Source organism: Equus przewalskii, chromosome 6 (genome assembly GCF_037783145.1).
Source record: "Equus przewalskii isolate Varuska chromosome 6, EquPr2, whole genome shotgun sequence".
NCBI lineage: Eukaryota > Metazoa > Chordata > Mammalia > Perissodactyla > Equidae > Equus > Equus przewalskii.
Window position 1 is genome coordinate 86057502 of NC_091836.1, and position 14460 is coordinate 86071961.

At 55.3% G+C, this 14460-nt stretch overlaps 1 protein-coding gene across 1 annotated transcript in view; it reads left to right on the forward strand.

The window, feature by feature from the left end:
• OTOG (otogelin) overlaps positions 1-14460 on the forward strand; it is a 94995-nt gene that overhangs the window by 40624 nt on the left and 39911 nt on the right. The window contains exons 25-32 of the mRNA XM_070626646.1: positions 532-666; positions 975-1121; positions 1428-1547; positions 3432-3548; positions 4246-4402; positions 7075-7101; positions 9649-9816; positions 13972-14250. Of these exons, the coding sequence (XP_070482747.1) occupies positions 532-666; positions 975-1121; positions 1428-1547; positions 3432-3548; positions 4246-4402; positions 7075-7101; positions 9649-9816; positions 13972-14250 (1150 nt within the window). The remainder of the gene's footprint in view (positions 1-531; positions 667-974; positions 1122-1427; positions 1548-3431; positions 3549-4245; positions 4403-7074; positions 7102-9648; positions 9817-13971; positions 14251-14460) is intronic.

Consider the following 14460-nt stretch of genomic DNA (forward strand, 5'->3'; position numbering starts at 1 on the left):
TCTTTCTTCTTTCTATAGAATTCTATAGAAAAGATGTGTTCTACTTTGTTTTATTATTTGCCATTGATGGACATTTAGGTTGTTGCCAATATTTAAATGCTCAGTGAATTCTTGTGTGGATATGTCTCTAGACTCTTAGAAGTGGAATTGCTATAAAAAGTTACATACATTGAGAATGTTGTTCACTGCCTGCAAATTGCCCTCGGGAGAGGCTTACAGTGCCCTCTTCAGTGCATGTAAGACAGCACCGCTCCCCCACACCCCTGTCAACCCCAGTCATCCCTATTATATATTCAGTCATTCATTCATCAGATACTTTTTGGAACATCACTATATGCTGAACACTGCACCAGGCACCCAAAAATTATATTGAGCTTCAGAGAACTGAACTAAATTGTCCAAAGTCACACAGCTCATAAGCAGAAGTGGATCAAAAACCTGACTTCCGAGTCCACGTCCCGCTACCTCTGTGCCTGTCAGCGGAATCTCTTCTCTCCCCAGTTTTATTGAACTAAGTTACTTTCTCCCCAGAGCACATCAGATTTCAGCTTCTCCGTGATTGTAGAGAATGTAAACTGCTACAGCTCTGGCATCATCTGCAGGAAGTTTGTCTCCATCAGTGTGGGGAACTCACTCATCCTCTTTCATGACGACTCAGGAAATCCCGTAAGGGCGGGTGTGGGGGAAGGTTGTGTAGACAGTTTGCAGGTTTACGGGGGCTGAGGGCTGAAGAGGGCTATGGACTGGTTTCTTTGCCACAGCACTTTCTCTTGAAGCACCATTGCGTCAGCAGGCCAGACTGAATTCCTTGGCCAGGGTCAGGAACACAGAGGTCAATGTCAGGGCGTGAGGGCGGCAGAGGAGTTGGTGAGGTCCTGGTGGGGGTGCGGGGGCAGTGATTGGTAGCCAGGCCCAGCTGAGCCAGGTTTTGGGGGATACTCAGGCCTCAGGAATGACCATCTCTGTCCCCCTAGAGTCCTGAGAGCTTCCTGGACGAGGACCAGGAGGTCCACACATGGCAAGCAGGGTTTTTCACACTGGTGCATTTCCCACGGGAGCACATCACCCTCTTATGGGACCAGAGGACCACGGTGCACATCCAGGCTGGGCCACAGTGGCAGGTAGTTGCATGACAAATAACTCTTAAGGGGCCCCCTGCTCCTGCCTGGGGATGAGCCAAGCCACTGAGTGTCCTTGGGTGAACTGTACCCTCACTGAGGAGACAGGAGCGTCATGCTTTCTGTCCTGTCCTCCCCACACTGCTCTGTGCCCCTTCTCCTCTGACCTTTGTCCTGTCCCTCTTCACACTATGACCCCAGGAGTCATGACTGGGTCTGTGACAGACTCCTGGACTCGTGGTGACCCCTCTGCCCATGGTTCACCCCTCGTGTGCCTGTAACTGACCCTGGTGTCCTCTCTTCTTTCAGGGCCAGCTGGCGGGACTCTGTGGGAACTTTGACTTAAAAACCATCAATGAGATGAGGACCCCAGAGAACCTCGAGTTAACTAACCCCCAGGAGTTTGGTAGCAGTTGGGCTGCAGTCGAGGTAAAGCTTCCCCAACTGGGCTCACTCCTGTCACCCAGCTGGGCCCTGGGCAGGGCTGAGAGAACTGGCCCCAGGTCAGGGAAGAGGGCCATTGGTGGGAGGCTGCCCCTGCAGCTGCTCTCCCGCCTCTGACCCGGCACCCACAGCCCTAGACTCTGTCCTGTGGCCTGAGGACACGCACAGTCCCATCTCACAAATTGGGCTGCACATCTGCCCTGGACCAAGCCCTAGTGGAAGGGTGGGAAATAGAAGGAGACAAAGTCTCTGTCCTCGGATAGAAGAGCACTAGAAAGGAAGGGGAGCCTTGTGGGGCATGACTGTCTTACCCATCTCTGAGCCCTCGGTGCCTGGCACTAAGTCTAGTGACGAGGAGAAACCAAGAGAGACCAGTGTGGGTTGAGCCGATCAGAGAAGGCTTCCTGAAGCGGGTGGGACTAGGTTGTACTTAAAGGATAGGCCACATTTGGAAGGATGACTGTAACAGAGAGAAGGCCTCTGAGAGGGAGGACGACATTAGCAGAGGCAGCAATGAGGGGGGTGTCCTTGAAGTTTGGGAGATGTCTGACTGAGGCTGCCAAGCTGTGAGCTGTGGGGGAAACAGCACTGAACTGAGAGCAGGAGGCCTGGGTTCTTGTCTCGGATCATCCAGTGACTTGCTGGGTGACCCTGAGTAAGTCCCATCTTCTCTGTCGTCCTCTGTGAAGTGAAGGGGCTATGCCAGGAGAAGGATGATGAATAGATTTGACCTCGTGTGACAGCTCTGATCAGTCAGAAGAGGCTGCCTGGGAAGCTTTGTTGAGAAATACCTAAGACTTGTGTCAGGCTCAGCTGGAAGGAGAACTGTGATTGATTATTTCTGTCTGCCGTGAGTGCAGCTGTGGAGAGTGGCGATATGAGTGTTACATATTTGCCTTTCCTGGATTGAGTGGTTTTAGGTCCCTAATCCTCCGTTGGGGAGCAGACGGAGGTGAACCTGTGTAGACTTGGGTTGGGGGAGCAGTTACTCATGGCCTGCAGCTCAGTATAATCCTGAGATGGATGGGACAAGGCCGTTCTCACAGCCTCAGAAAGGTGTGCTCTAACCCGTCCCCATTTTAGAGAAGCTGAGTAGGTGGCTGACCTTTATTGCTCCCCTCCTCTCACCCACCACTGCTGTTTCTCTCTTGAGAATCACCTTTGGCATACCCTGGGGGCTCCAGTGAAAATAGGCCTGCAGGCAGAGGTTGGTGGACATTGAGGAAATCTGTATTAGTTATCGATAGCTGTGTAACAGTATTACTACAGACTTAGCAGCATGCAACTGCACACACACGTATTTTCTCAGTGTCTGCAGGTCAGGAGTCAGGGCACGGCGTGGCATGGTTCTCTGTTTAGGGCATCACAAGCTGCAGTCAAGCTGTTAGCCAGGGCCAGGCTCTCATCTGCAGGGTCAGCTGGGGAAGGATCTGCTTCCTGCTCACGTGGTTCTTGGCAGCATTCAGTTACTTGCAACCGCAGAGCTGAGAGCTTCAATTCTTTTTGCTAGCTGTTGGCTAGAGACCACCCTCAGCTGATACAGACCACCCCCATTCCCACCACATGAGGTTCCCCAGCATGGCTGCCTGCTTCCTCACAGCCAGCAAGGGGGAGACTCCGGCAAGATGGGCTCTACCGTCTCGTGTACCATAAGCATGTAATAACACGCACCTGACCACATCTGTCCCGTCACCTCGGCTGTCTTCTGTTGGTGTGAAGCAAGTCATAGGTCCCTCGGGAAGGGATTGTACAAGGATCTGAACCCCAGGGGGTGGAGATCAACGGGGCCACTCTAGGCATCTGTTCGCCACATGAGGCCACAGGCATCTGGAGGGTAGGGAGGGCAACAGCCCTGCCTTTGACCCTCAGTGTCCAGACACCCTCGACCCCCGGGACACATGTGTCCTGAATCCTCTCCGAGAACCATTTGCCAAAAAGGAGTGCAACGTCCTGCTCAGTGAGGTGTTCGAGACCTGCCACCCTGTGGTGAGTGGACTCAGCCCCCGTGCTCCTGAGCCCCTTCTGCTCCCCGGGACCCTTGCCGCTCTCAGACCACCCCCCCGACACCTCAGGAGAGACCCCCTCAGGTCTAGAGGGAAGACGCACCTCTGCTGTTCCCCTGCCTCCAGCCTACTCGGCTGAGTCTGTCCTGTCCCAGACAACCAGGGACAGCTGGCCAGACAAACAGAGCTTCTGTGCCCTTTGCAAGCCTGTCTCACTCCCACCCTCCCTCCCGATTGGGAAGTTCTTCTGAGCAGTAAACCCGAACCCCTCCTGCTGTGCCCTCGGCCCTGCCTGCTCTGCCCTCAGTGGAGACGGGAGAGCCGGCGCTGGCTCTGCCTGGCACGCTCCAGGGCCTCAAAGGCTGTTGTCAGACTGTCCTGGGCTGTTGTTGGCCTGGCCAGCGATTCTTACCCCGTGTCTGTTCCTCGGCCACCAGATCCAATAGCCCAGGCCCAAGGAAGCAGAGAGCTTAGTTCTCCAGGTGGGGTCTGCCTGGGCCATGGAATTATTGCTTTCCTCCGAACTCACCGCCCTTCTGTCACCCCACACGGTAGCTCACTCCATCCTGTGGTCCCTTCATGTTTATGCTGCCCCCTGAGGCTGACTGGCATCAGCCGAGAAGCTGCAGGGCTAACATCCAGGATCTGTCCTCTGACCTCTGACTTCTGACCTCCTCCAGGTTGACGTCACTTGGTTTTACTCAAACTGCCTGACGGACACGTGTGGGTGCAGCCGGGGCGGTGACTGTGAGTGCTTCTGTGCCAGTGTGTCTGCCTATGCCCACCAGTGCTGCCAGCACGGGGTGGCCATTGACTGGCGGACCCCGCGCCTCTGCCGTGAGTGTCCAGACTGATCATCTGAGGGGGAGGGTGGAACCCCTCTGTGGGCAGGCCTGTGGGTACCATCCCTCTGGCTAGCACTTACTGCGTCCTTAGTGTGTACCAGACACCAACCGCTTTGTGTGTATCATTCATTGAATTCTTACAACTACCCTGTTCCTGTTTCACAATTGGAGAAACAGGTGAGAGAGTGATTAAGTAACATGCTCAAGGTCACACAGGTTAGTGGTGGAGTCAGGCCTCATCTCCAGTATCTGGCTGCAAGCCTGTGCTCCTAACCACTTTACTAGAGAGTCAGGAGCCCTGGGTTCCAGACCTAGAGCTACCTTTTATAAGCTGTGTGACCTCAAACAAGTCGCCCAACCTCTCTGAGCTCAGTTTTCTCATCTGAAAAATAGGAATAGTCCTGCCCAACCAGGTTTCTTGTGAGGATCAAATGCGACAGTGAATGTATAAGCCCTTTGTCAGCTGAGACACGCAGGCTCCCTCAGAGGCAGCACAAGATATCAGTTTATTTAGAGCAGCAGTGGTCTGCAGATGCTTTTGGTTGCATACTCCTACGAGGTAAAAATATTTTGAACACACATATATATACATATATAAATACACATACATATGTATAGTATTGGTAGTGTAAATGTGTATCACAAAACAGATACGAAAGTAAATATTTGAAAGATGAAATAAAATACATGGGACGTTGTTTGTTCCTGCACCCCAGTGGGTCTCCTGGTGCGAGCACACCTCCTTCTGCGGTGCTGTGGTTGTTAGGCTCTGGGGCCAGACCATCTGGTGACCAGGCTGGGTGACCTGGGGCATGTCCCTCACACCCTGGGTCACAGTCGAAGACTGTCCCTGCCTGGCAGGTGAGGCAGGATTAAGTGAGATTGTGCAGGGAAAGCTCTTGGCCCGGTGCTCTGGCTGCTGCTGAGGTTGCTGTCGTTTTTCGTGGGGACGTGGGTGCTGGGGTGTCCTGAGCCCGGGGCTTCAAGCAGGACGACCTCAGGAAGCAGATGGAGCGGAACCTGCCTTCGGCTCCTTTCTCTGCCTGAGCCCCTCCCTCCGCAGATGCCCTGCGGCCTTGTCAGCCTGCTTCTCCCTCTGCTTCTCCCGTATAAATCCCTCAGAGGGAGGAAGCACACGTTCACTGAGGATCCACTGTGCAGCAACTCACTTAATATCCAGGGACTATGGTCGGGCGAGCGAGGTGCTCCCTGGGGCACAAGATTTACGGGGGCACCAAAAAACTCAGTATTCATGAGAAATCATATTTGAAGACAATATTTCTTAAAAATCAAAACTAATGGAAAAGTATCTTTGATGAACAGGATATCAAAGTTGCAAGTAATGACAGGATCAATATTATTGACATTTCCTTTTGCCTCAGGCTCCAGTTATGGCTTGGCAAGACACTGTCACCGATCCAGTCTATTTTAAAACCTGGACATTTTCTTCATCATAGATATTTTGCATTAATTTTTAAATTTTAAGAATATTGTATTAAAATATTATATATCTTGATTACTGAGGTTTTTGGCACCCTCTTAAATTTTGCACCTGAGGTGAGAACTTCCCTTGCCCTGGTCCAGGCCTCGCAGGTCTATGGGGCAGATACTAGTGGTGGGCCTATCTCAAGGAGGAGGGCACTAAATTTCAGAGAGGTTGAGTAACTTGTCCCAGCATGCACAGCTGATGAGTGAGAGAGATGGGATTTGAACCCAGGTGTGACTCTAGAGAGCTGGCTCTTGGTGACTTTTCTGGGCTACCTCCTGTTGACCTGCTGCATACTTGAAACCAGAGCCTCAGAGATGTTCAGTCTTCTGAGTCCGCAAGTGAGGAGAAGCAGGGCTTGGCCATAGCCACATGGTGGGTCAATCTCCTGCCTCCTAGAGCTCCTTCCAGAGCGCGATGCCAGATGCAAAGGAATAGTGTTGATCACGGGGTTTGGGGTATGGGGCGGAGCTAGTGTCTCTTTTCAGACCACGCCTATCAGTGAGGGAGGCCCCTCCTCAGCCTTTGTCCCAAGTCTACCCAACTGGCTCCTCATGGCCTTGCTCCTGGCTTTAGGTGCCCCCTGCAAGGACCCCAGCTTTCCCCAGTGGACTGCGGAATCCATGGCCGAGGTGCCATAGGGACAGGCTATGGTGCTGGGCTGGGCCACTAGAGGGCAAGCTGAGCACACGCTTGAGGAGCTTGTCCGAGCCTGATGGAGACTGCACGCAGGGGCCTGAAAAAGTCTTGGATCCTGGAGGCCCCTGGTCCCTTCTCTCCTGGGGCTCCTGAAAGACCGACTTACATCTTGTGCTTGCATTCCTCCAGGACCTCCACAACATTTCTGACTGAGCTTCCACTCCTTGATTCTAATCTTGCCCTTTGGTGCCACACAAAGCACACCCTCCCGTCCAGCATTTATTCATTCATTCTTTTGATACATGCTGAGTGCCTCCTCTGGGCAAGGCTTTGAGCTTTGTGCTGGGGGCGCAGAGAGGAGCCCTTGTATTTCCTACACCTTAAGACATCTGAATCCAATGACCGTGCCTGAATCTTGGAGTTTGGGGGGCAGGCCAGGTCCCGCCCTTGGGGAAGGAGGGAGAGCTGGGATGCTGGGGGACTTGGTTCTGTCCATCCGTCCTAGGATTCTCAAGGAGTCTCTGTTTCCTCTCTTTCAGCGTATGACTGTGACTTCTTTAACAAAGGTAAGCCCGACCTACCCAAGTGGAGCCTCGGGGGCTGGGGTACTGCCAGTTCTGCCCTGGTGCCACAGCAGCATCAGCCATCCTGAGGCCCCGCTGGCCCTGGAAGAGCCTTGACACGGGGCAGGGAGGGACTGCATCATTCAGAGAGAGCTTTGACAGTGCAGGGGCCAGGGATGCCCCAGAGCTCTGTCCCCAGCAGCCCCTGCAGCCTCTGTCAGGAGCCCAGGCCAGGCCAGCTTCCCAGGGGTTGTGCTCAGCCAGGGCAGCTTCACAGGAAGTAAAGACCCAATTTGCACCAGTGTGCTGCCCTCTGGCCTTCACAGTCTAGCTCATCAGGCCCGCGGAACATCGTCTTGGGTTTCCTGAAGGTCTAAGTTGGCAAACCAGGCAAATACAAACTGCCCTTCCTGAGGATGGCTGGGCAAAGCTTATGGCTCAGCTCAGCCTGTCAGGTCATCTTCAAGTGTCGTCAAGCTCGCAGGGCACCAGGATGTGCGCCCACCCCTGTATTCATGAGGGTGAAAACACAGGCCATGACTAAGGACCCCAGGAAGGTTAATGTCCAGTGTTAGAGCCAATTAGTCAGTTTAATCCCTGGGGTCGTGGACAGTGGGGGAGGCTGCCTGGGAGTAGTTTTCAGCACTGATCTTTGTCCAGTTGGGCTGAGGTCAGACCTTGGCGGAGGTAGATGCTCATCAGGCCCTGGTACCAGTCCCCTTGGACTTCGAGTCCCCACCCCTCCTTCCAGGCATCATCCTGCCAGAAGCAGGCCTATGTGAGCAGAGAGGCCCGAGGCTTTGTCCTCAGCTACCTGCATTATCAGATTATGGCTTGAGAAACATCCCCCTGGCAGAGTATAGCAGGTGAAATGGAGGGGGCACATTAGAGACAAGGATACCAGTTAGCGGGTCTGCGTGATGAGGGCTGGGCCAGGGAGTAGCATGGTGATTCACGGTGACCACAGTGCCTAGGAGCTCCTGACTGCCGAAACCTTTCAGCCCTAAAGGAATGAGTCTGTACTGGGAGACTTGCATCCCTGGGACAGGCAAGGTCTGTCTGACATCAGGCAAGACATTTCAGCAAAACAGCTCGGAGCAGAGTTTTCTCCCTTCTGTGGCATTTTAGGTGGCAGTAACTGGGAAAGGACAGGCTGTTTCCAGCATCCTCCACCCGCCCACCACCCACCCATCCATTCCTTGCTCTGTTCTTCTGCCAACGTTTTCTCTGGTCCAGGCCCCTGCCAGGTGCGGGGAAGCAGTGGTCAATGAGATGCAGCAGGGGTGCGCTGGAGCCAGCCCGCACCGGCCCCCTAGAACCAACTGTGTGTCCGACTCCACATTCGGTTGGTGGTTTGAAACTGGCCACCGGTGGGAGTATTTACACCATGAAAATCAGCAAACACTACAAATTGGGGTTTTGTTTGTTTGTTTTTTGAGAGCTGGTTGCTAACCACTTACCAGCGTTGCACCGCCTGCCTCCTGTCTAGTAGGGGAAACACACGTGGAGCCCCGATCAAGACCCTTGTCATGAGAGCTGGGCTCAGTGTGCGCTGTGCTCTAGGGGCTGGCGGGGTGCAGAGGAGGACAGATGACATTCGTATGTGGTGGGAGGGGGTGCAGAGACAGCTTCACCAAGGAGGTGACATTTGAGCTGGGCCCGAGACTGAGTAGGCATTTGCCAGGCACAAAACGGGGAGCACTACACTGAGTGGGTGGGACAGCACGAGTGGAGACATGAGGCGGGACACAGCAGGGCTCTTTCAAGGAAGAGCTGGAGAAGTTCAGGGAGGCAGGGGCAGGGTGTGGGGAGGTGGGAGGTAGGCAGGGGTTGGGGCGTGAAGGCCCCCTGAATTCAAGCTGGGCTCTTGGAGTCTATCCTGAGGCTAATGGGGAGCCATCAACAGGACAGGAGCCCTGTCCCAGCAGGGAGTGTGGCTGGGAAGGTGACTCAGGCATTGTGAGGAGGAGGCACTGGAGCATGGGGCACCCCAGAGGGAGGGAGGTGGGTTACAAGGCTGCTGCAGTTGTCCAGGAAATCCATGCCCTGCGCCAGCCTATACCAGCAGCTGCAGGAACCCAGGAGACACCAGACTGACACACGTGTGCAATAAGGAAACCCTGACGTGGAGCCCAGGCCTTCCCAGCCTCATCCCTGGGGTGGGCAGGGACTAGGTCTGCTGACTTCTCTCAGCGGCGCCCCTGATAGAGCAGTGCCTGGAGTGGCAGAGTCTCAGGCAGTGGGACAGGCCAACAGAGAGACTTTGGGGGCTGAGATGCTCCCCATGGGTGGCCTCTTCCCAGGCTCCCTGTGAAACGATTCAGGTGCTGTGTAGAGGGTCAGTTCCCATCAGGGTCTAACAGCCTGGGGTCCCTGTCCCCTCCTTCTCATGCAAATCAAGGTCCCTGGGGACTGGGGTGAGGGAAGTGACCCAGAGCCCCTCCTCGGCACCCTCTCTTTTCCCCACCTCTGGTGGGGGTGGGCAGGTAGGGATGAGAGGTGGGCAAGGGCCAGGGAGGCAGTGCTGGTGACTGGGCCCCTTCTCTCCAGCACTAGGGAAGGGCCCTTACCAGCTGGCCAGCTTGGCGGCCGGTGGTGCCCTGGTGGCTGTGAAGGTGGCGGGCGGTGCTGTAGTCCTAGTGAGTGCAAAGGATGTGGTACCCAGGGACATCGTGAACTTCCTGCTGACGGCTGCGCTTTACAAGGCCAAGGCCCACGGTAAGGCCCACCTCCGGCCCCACTGCAGCCCGTGGTGGAGGGAGGCAGCTGCCAGGGAAGGGGAGGATGCTGGGCTCTAAGCCATCCAGGTGGCCGGAGAAATGTGGGGCTCCCACGGTGCCCCTTTCCCAGGTGAGACAGGGTTCCGGGTCAGCCTCTGAGCCTCTTCAAAGAAACACCTTCCGTCTTCTTCCCGAAGAAACCAGGGAGGCCAAGGTCCAGATGTACCTTCGTACCTTGCTTGACACAAAGGCTATGTTCCAGAAAAGCCGGGTGGGAACGACGACTACTTCCTCTCCCTGTCTCTCTCTCCTCCTCCTCCTCCTCCTCCTCCTCCTCTTCCTTCTCCTTCTCCTCCTCCTCCCCCCTTTATTTTTAAGACTGGATAGACTTTCCATGCCAGAGGGGAGCATGCTGATGTATTGACTCAGGCGGGGCCTTCTCCTCTGAATAGAGGAGCAGGCTCTTGATTTGCTCAGGGTATGATCCTGAATTCTTGGCTGTGGGTCACACAGACTGGAGCACTCCTGGAACCAGCCCCAGCCTCCTGGGTCTCAGACCGCCAGTAGACCTGAAGGACTTGGCTTTTAGCGGGCACTGTCCTCTCTTCAGAGTCCAGTAGTGCTTGAGGGGTGGCAGAACCTTGCCTGCTGGGGAGTGACCCCTGGGTGGTATCTGTGCTGGGCCCTGGGCCAGCCAAAGCCTCAGTCCACCAGTGCTAGGAAGCCTTCTCTTCTGTGGCCATTGTGTGTATCCTAGTGTGTGTCATCTCTGTGATCAGGGTTTCTTCCCCATATCCTGCTGGCCTCGTCTAGTCAGTATCTGCCTAATCACAGGGATGGTCCATGTAGCCAATCCCAGCATCCACTCGAATGTTGAACCAAGACACTTATCAGAGAGTTTATCCCAATCTAAGAATTTCCTTTCTCAGTTGCTCAGGGTCTGCAGTTTATCTAGTTATGAGGGTCTCTCTCTCTTCCCCCCCCACCCGCATTACCGTCCTCCTCCCCTCCCTCTCACCCTCTTCCTCTCTCCTTGCCTCCCTCCCTTTCATTGAGCCCCATTCTCATGCCAGGCACAGAGCTGGACAGTGGGGAATTAGCGATGTAAGGGACAGCATCCCTGTCCCCAAGAAGTCCACAGGCCCGTCCAGGAGACAGACATGGTCAAAGGCAGTTGCAAGTCCTCTGGGAACACTTGGGAGGAGCCCCTAACTCAGTCTTGGGGAGTCAGGAGAGGCTTCTTAGAATAAGTGCTGTTCCCTCAAGGGGTGGGAAGGAGCCAGGAAGAGACTGTAAGCCAAGCTCAGGAGTTAGGTCTTTATCCCAAGGGCAGTGGGGAGCCATGGAAGGGCTTTAAAGAAGGGAGGGACCCTAGCTCCTGCCCAGCCCTGGGCACAGCCAGTGTCCCCAGCTGTCGGTGATGTTCATGGTGCTGTGAGCCGGAGGTACAGTAGGAGGTGCCAGGAGGAATCACACCACTGAACAAGAAAACCCGGGAGTAAGGAGCCAGGGCCTGGGCCACAGAGGGGCCAGAAGCGCCCCAGTACCCCAAAACAGAATGCTCCCTCCCTCGACATTGCTGATCCCCAGATCTGTGTGGTCCTGTGTGAAGGAAGGTGTCTTACAACCTTCCAGGTGCAGTAGGCCGTCTCCCTACTGGGGATTTTCTTTTCTCCATTCAATGTTTTAGTCCCGTAGACAAGGTCTAGTCCAGAGGGGCTGTTGATTTTCCAGAAGTTTTATGGGCATGTTAAGCAGGACCCCTGAGTAGCCTGGCCTTGGAGAGCATCACTATAGACAGCATCCCCCGAGGCTGTGAAGTCCATCCTCCATCTCAGGCAGGCCTGGGTCTCATGGCAGCTGGGGGCAGGGCCCAGTGAGGAATCAGGCTCCCAGCCTACCCTATCCTGTGCTCTTTCCCTTGTACCATGCCCAGGGTACTGACAGCAGAAGAGAAAGTGCCTTCCAGGTGAGATCTGGGGTGTCTGTATGGAGAAGGTGTCCCTTGCATTGGGCCTTGAGGGATGGGAAAGGTGGTGATGGGAAGAAATGGAGAAAAGAATCTCACAGAGAGGAGGATTCAGTAGTCACTTAGCCTGAGCCTCTCACTCTCGGGGCCTTAATGTCCTCTAGAGTGTGCTGAAGGGATGCCGGCCCCAGCCTGGCACATCTCCCTGGAAACTCAATTTTACTTGACGATTTGGGGGGAGGTTATTTATTAATAATAACAGCTCATCTTCTGTAGCACTTAGCCTGTGCCAGGCGCTAAGTGCTTCATGTGGAATAACTTGGTTAATCCTCGCAGCGGTCTTAGGAGGCAGGTGCCGTTACTTTCCCAGTTTACAGATGCAAGGACTGAGGCCCAGAGAGGCTGGGTAATTCACCCAAGGGCGCATCGCTTGTTAGGGACAGCAGCCAGCCTTTGGCTCCAGTCCTCTCTTTGAATGCTATGCCATATTGCCTCCCAAACAGATTTTTTTAAAAATGAAATTTAGAGAATGGATGGCAAAAGTCACTTGAATGTTTAAGGTAAAACCCTATATTTTGTCCCTCAAGGCCTGGGTCTCAGCCTCTCTCCCATTAGGAGGACTTCAGGGCAAACACTTGAGACCCTTGATCTAGGCCAACCCCAGTCTTCACAGAGAAGGAAGCCGAGGCCCAGAGATGGGAGGTGACTTGCCTGAGGCTACATAGTGAATGTGAGCAGAGCTGGGACTGGGACTTGGTGCTCTACCCTCTGTCCTGCCTGCTCCTGGAACCCATCCTTGGGGCTGGCTTCAGTGATTAAGGTCCTGGGTTCCAATCCTGCCTCCACCATCAGGGTGACTCTAGGCCTCAGTTCCCTCATCTGTAAAATGGGATAACGCAGCATCATCTTCTCAAGTTACAGAAGTGACTTGTTCATTATGTTTATTCTCCCGCCACTTGCATGTAAGCTCCATGAGGGCAGGGATTTCTGTTGTTTTGTCCCTGTCACATCCCCACTGCCTAGAACAGTGCCTGGCACACGGTGGGCCTTCAGTCAGCGTGAGCTGCAGAATGAGTGAATTCGCTGCCTCCCAGGGCTCTCCCGGAATTTAATAAAACCTGCAGGTGGGGGCCTGCTGGGCCACGTGCCTGGCACGTGGCGAGTCACTCATGAAGAGCATTTGTCGTTACTGACGTTACTAATGAGCTCTCCCTTCAGCTGCCTCATGGTCCCTCACAACCGCCTGGGGTGCAGCAGGGACTCTCCACAGTCCCTCCCGGGAACACAGGGGCACATAAAAGGGAGGGAACACGGGCCGGGCCCCAGGCTAGGCCTGTCACACAGTTTAGCCCTCAAGGCCCAGAGGCAGGGACTCACTTGCCCACCACACAGCCAGCGTGGTAGGTGGGGACTCCAGACTCAGGCCCATCCTGTGCACCTGCTTGTGGGCTTGGGGACGGGCCACCCAGCAGCAAGCCCCACTCCAGAAATGGGCCCTTCTGGAGACAGGAGAGAGGACATTGGAGACCAGCTCTGGGCCTCTGGGCAAGCCCCTTCCCCTCTCTGGGATGCTGTGTTCCCCTCTGTGGGTTGGCCTCAACGTCCCCTAGGCCCACCAGCTCTGACCCTCTGGGATTCTGGGAGGAGCAGGACCAAGAAGACTGAAACCTGGCAGGTCACCAAACCCCAGCTTGTCCAGTGTGTCCATTAGAATGCAACTCCACCAGGCAGCCATTTCTGTCTGTCCTGGCCATTTCTGTCTGTCCCATTCCCTGCTGTATGCCCAGCATCTACAATAGCACCTGGTACACGGAGGGTCATCAGAAATGTCTGCAAGAGGGAGAGAGGAAAAAAGGAAGGAGGGAGGGCGGGAAGAAGAAAGGAGAGAGGGGAAAGAAGGGGAGAGGGAGAGGGGAAGATAGTCCATCACTCCCCGAGGTGTGGCAGTGGGCAGCTTCTCTGTCCTTCCACCTCCCTCGGGAAGAGATGGTGTGCCAGAGGGGCAGCCAGCGGACAGCTGTAGGTGGGCCGAGGGGAGGTGAGGCAGGCACGGAGGAGCAGGGCCCAGCTGATGCACAGGGTGTGTTGCTGTCCCGAGTCACTGAAAGTGCAGACGCGTGCCTGGGCATCTGCCCCCCATCTGCACCCCTCTTGCACTGACCTTACCCACGTGGCTCTCTGCAGACCTGGATGTGGTATCTCTGGAGGCAGCGGACAGACCCAACTTCTTCCTCCACGTCACAGCCAATGGGTCTCTGGAGCTGGCTAAGTGGCAGGGCAGCGATGCCTTCCACCACCGTGCCTCCTTCTCGTTGCACCGGGGAATGTGGCGGGCAGGCCTGGTGGCCCTGGAGTCCCTGGCGGAGCCCGGGTGCTTCCTCTACGTGTCGGGCCCCACGCTGGTCCTGCGGGTGTACGAGCACACAGAGGCATTCCGCCGGGGCACCCTCTTCCGCCTTCTGGGTAGGTGTCCACCCTGCCATCACCCTCGGCCCTTTGCACAGCTGCCCTCTCCCCACCTCACCCTTCCAACTGCCCCCAAGAAACCAACTCCTCACTCTCCTGGCACAGGGAGGACACATGGGTGCTACCCCTGAGCTGGGAGGTGGCCGGGCCTCCATGTTGGCGGCCTAGGGAGCCGTGGGCAGTGTGGCTTGGGGCCCAGCCAGCTTC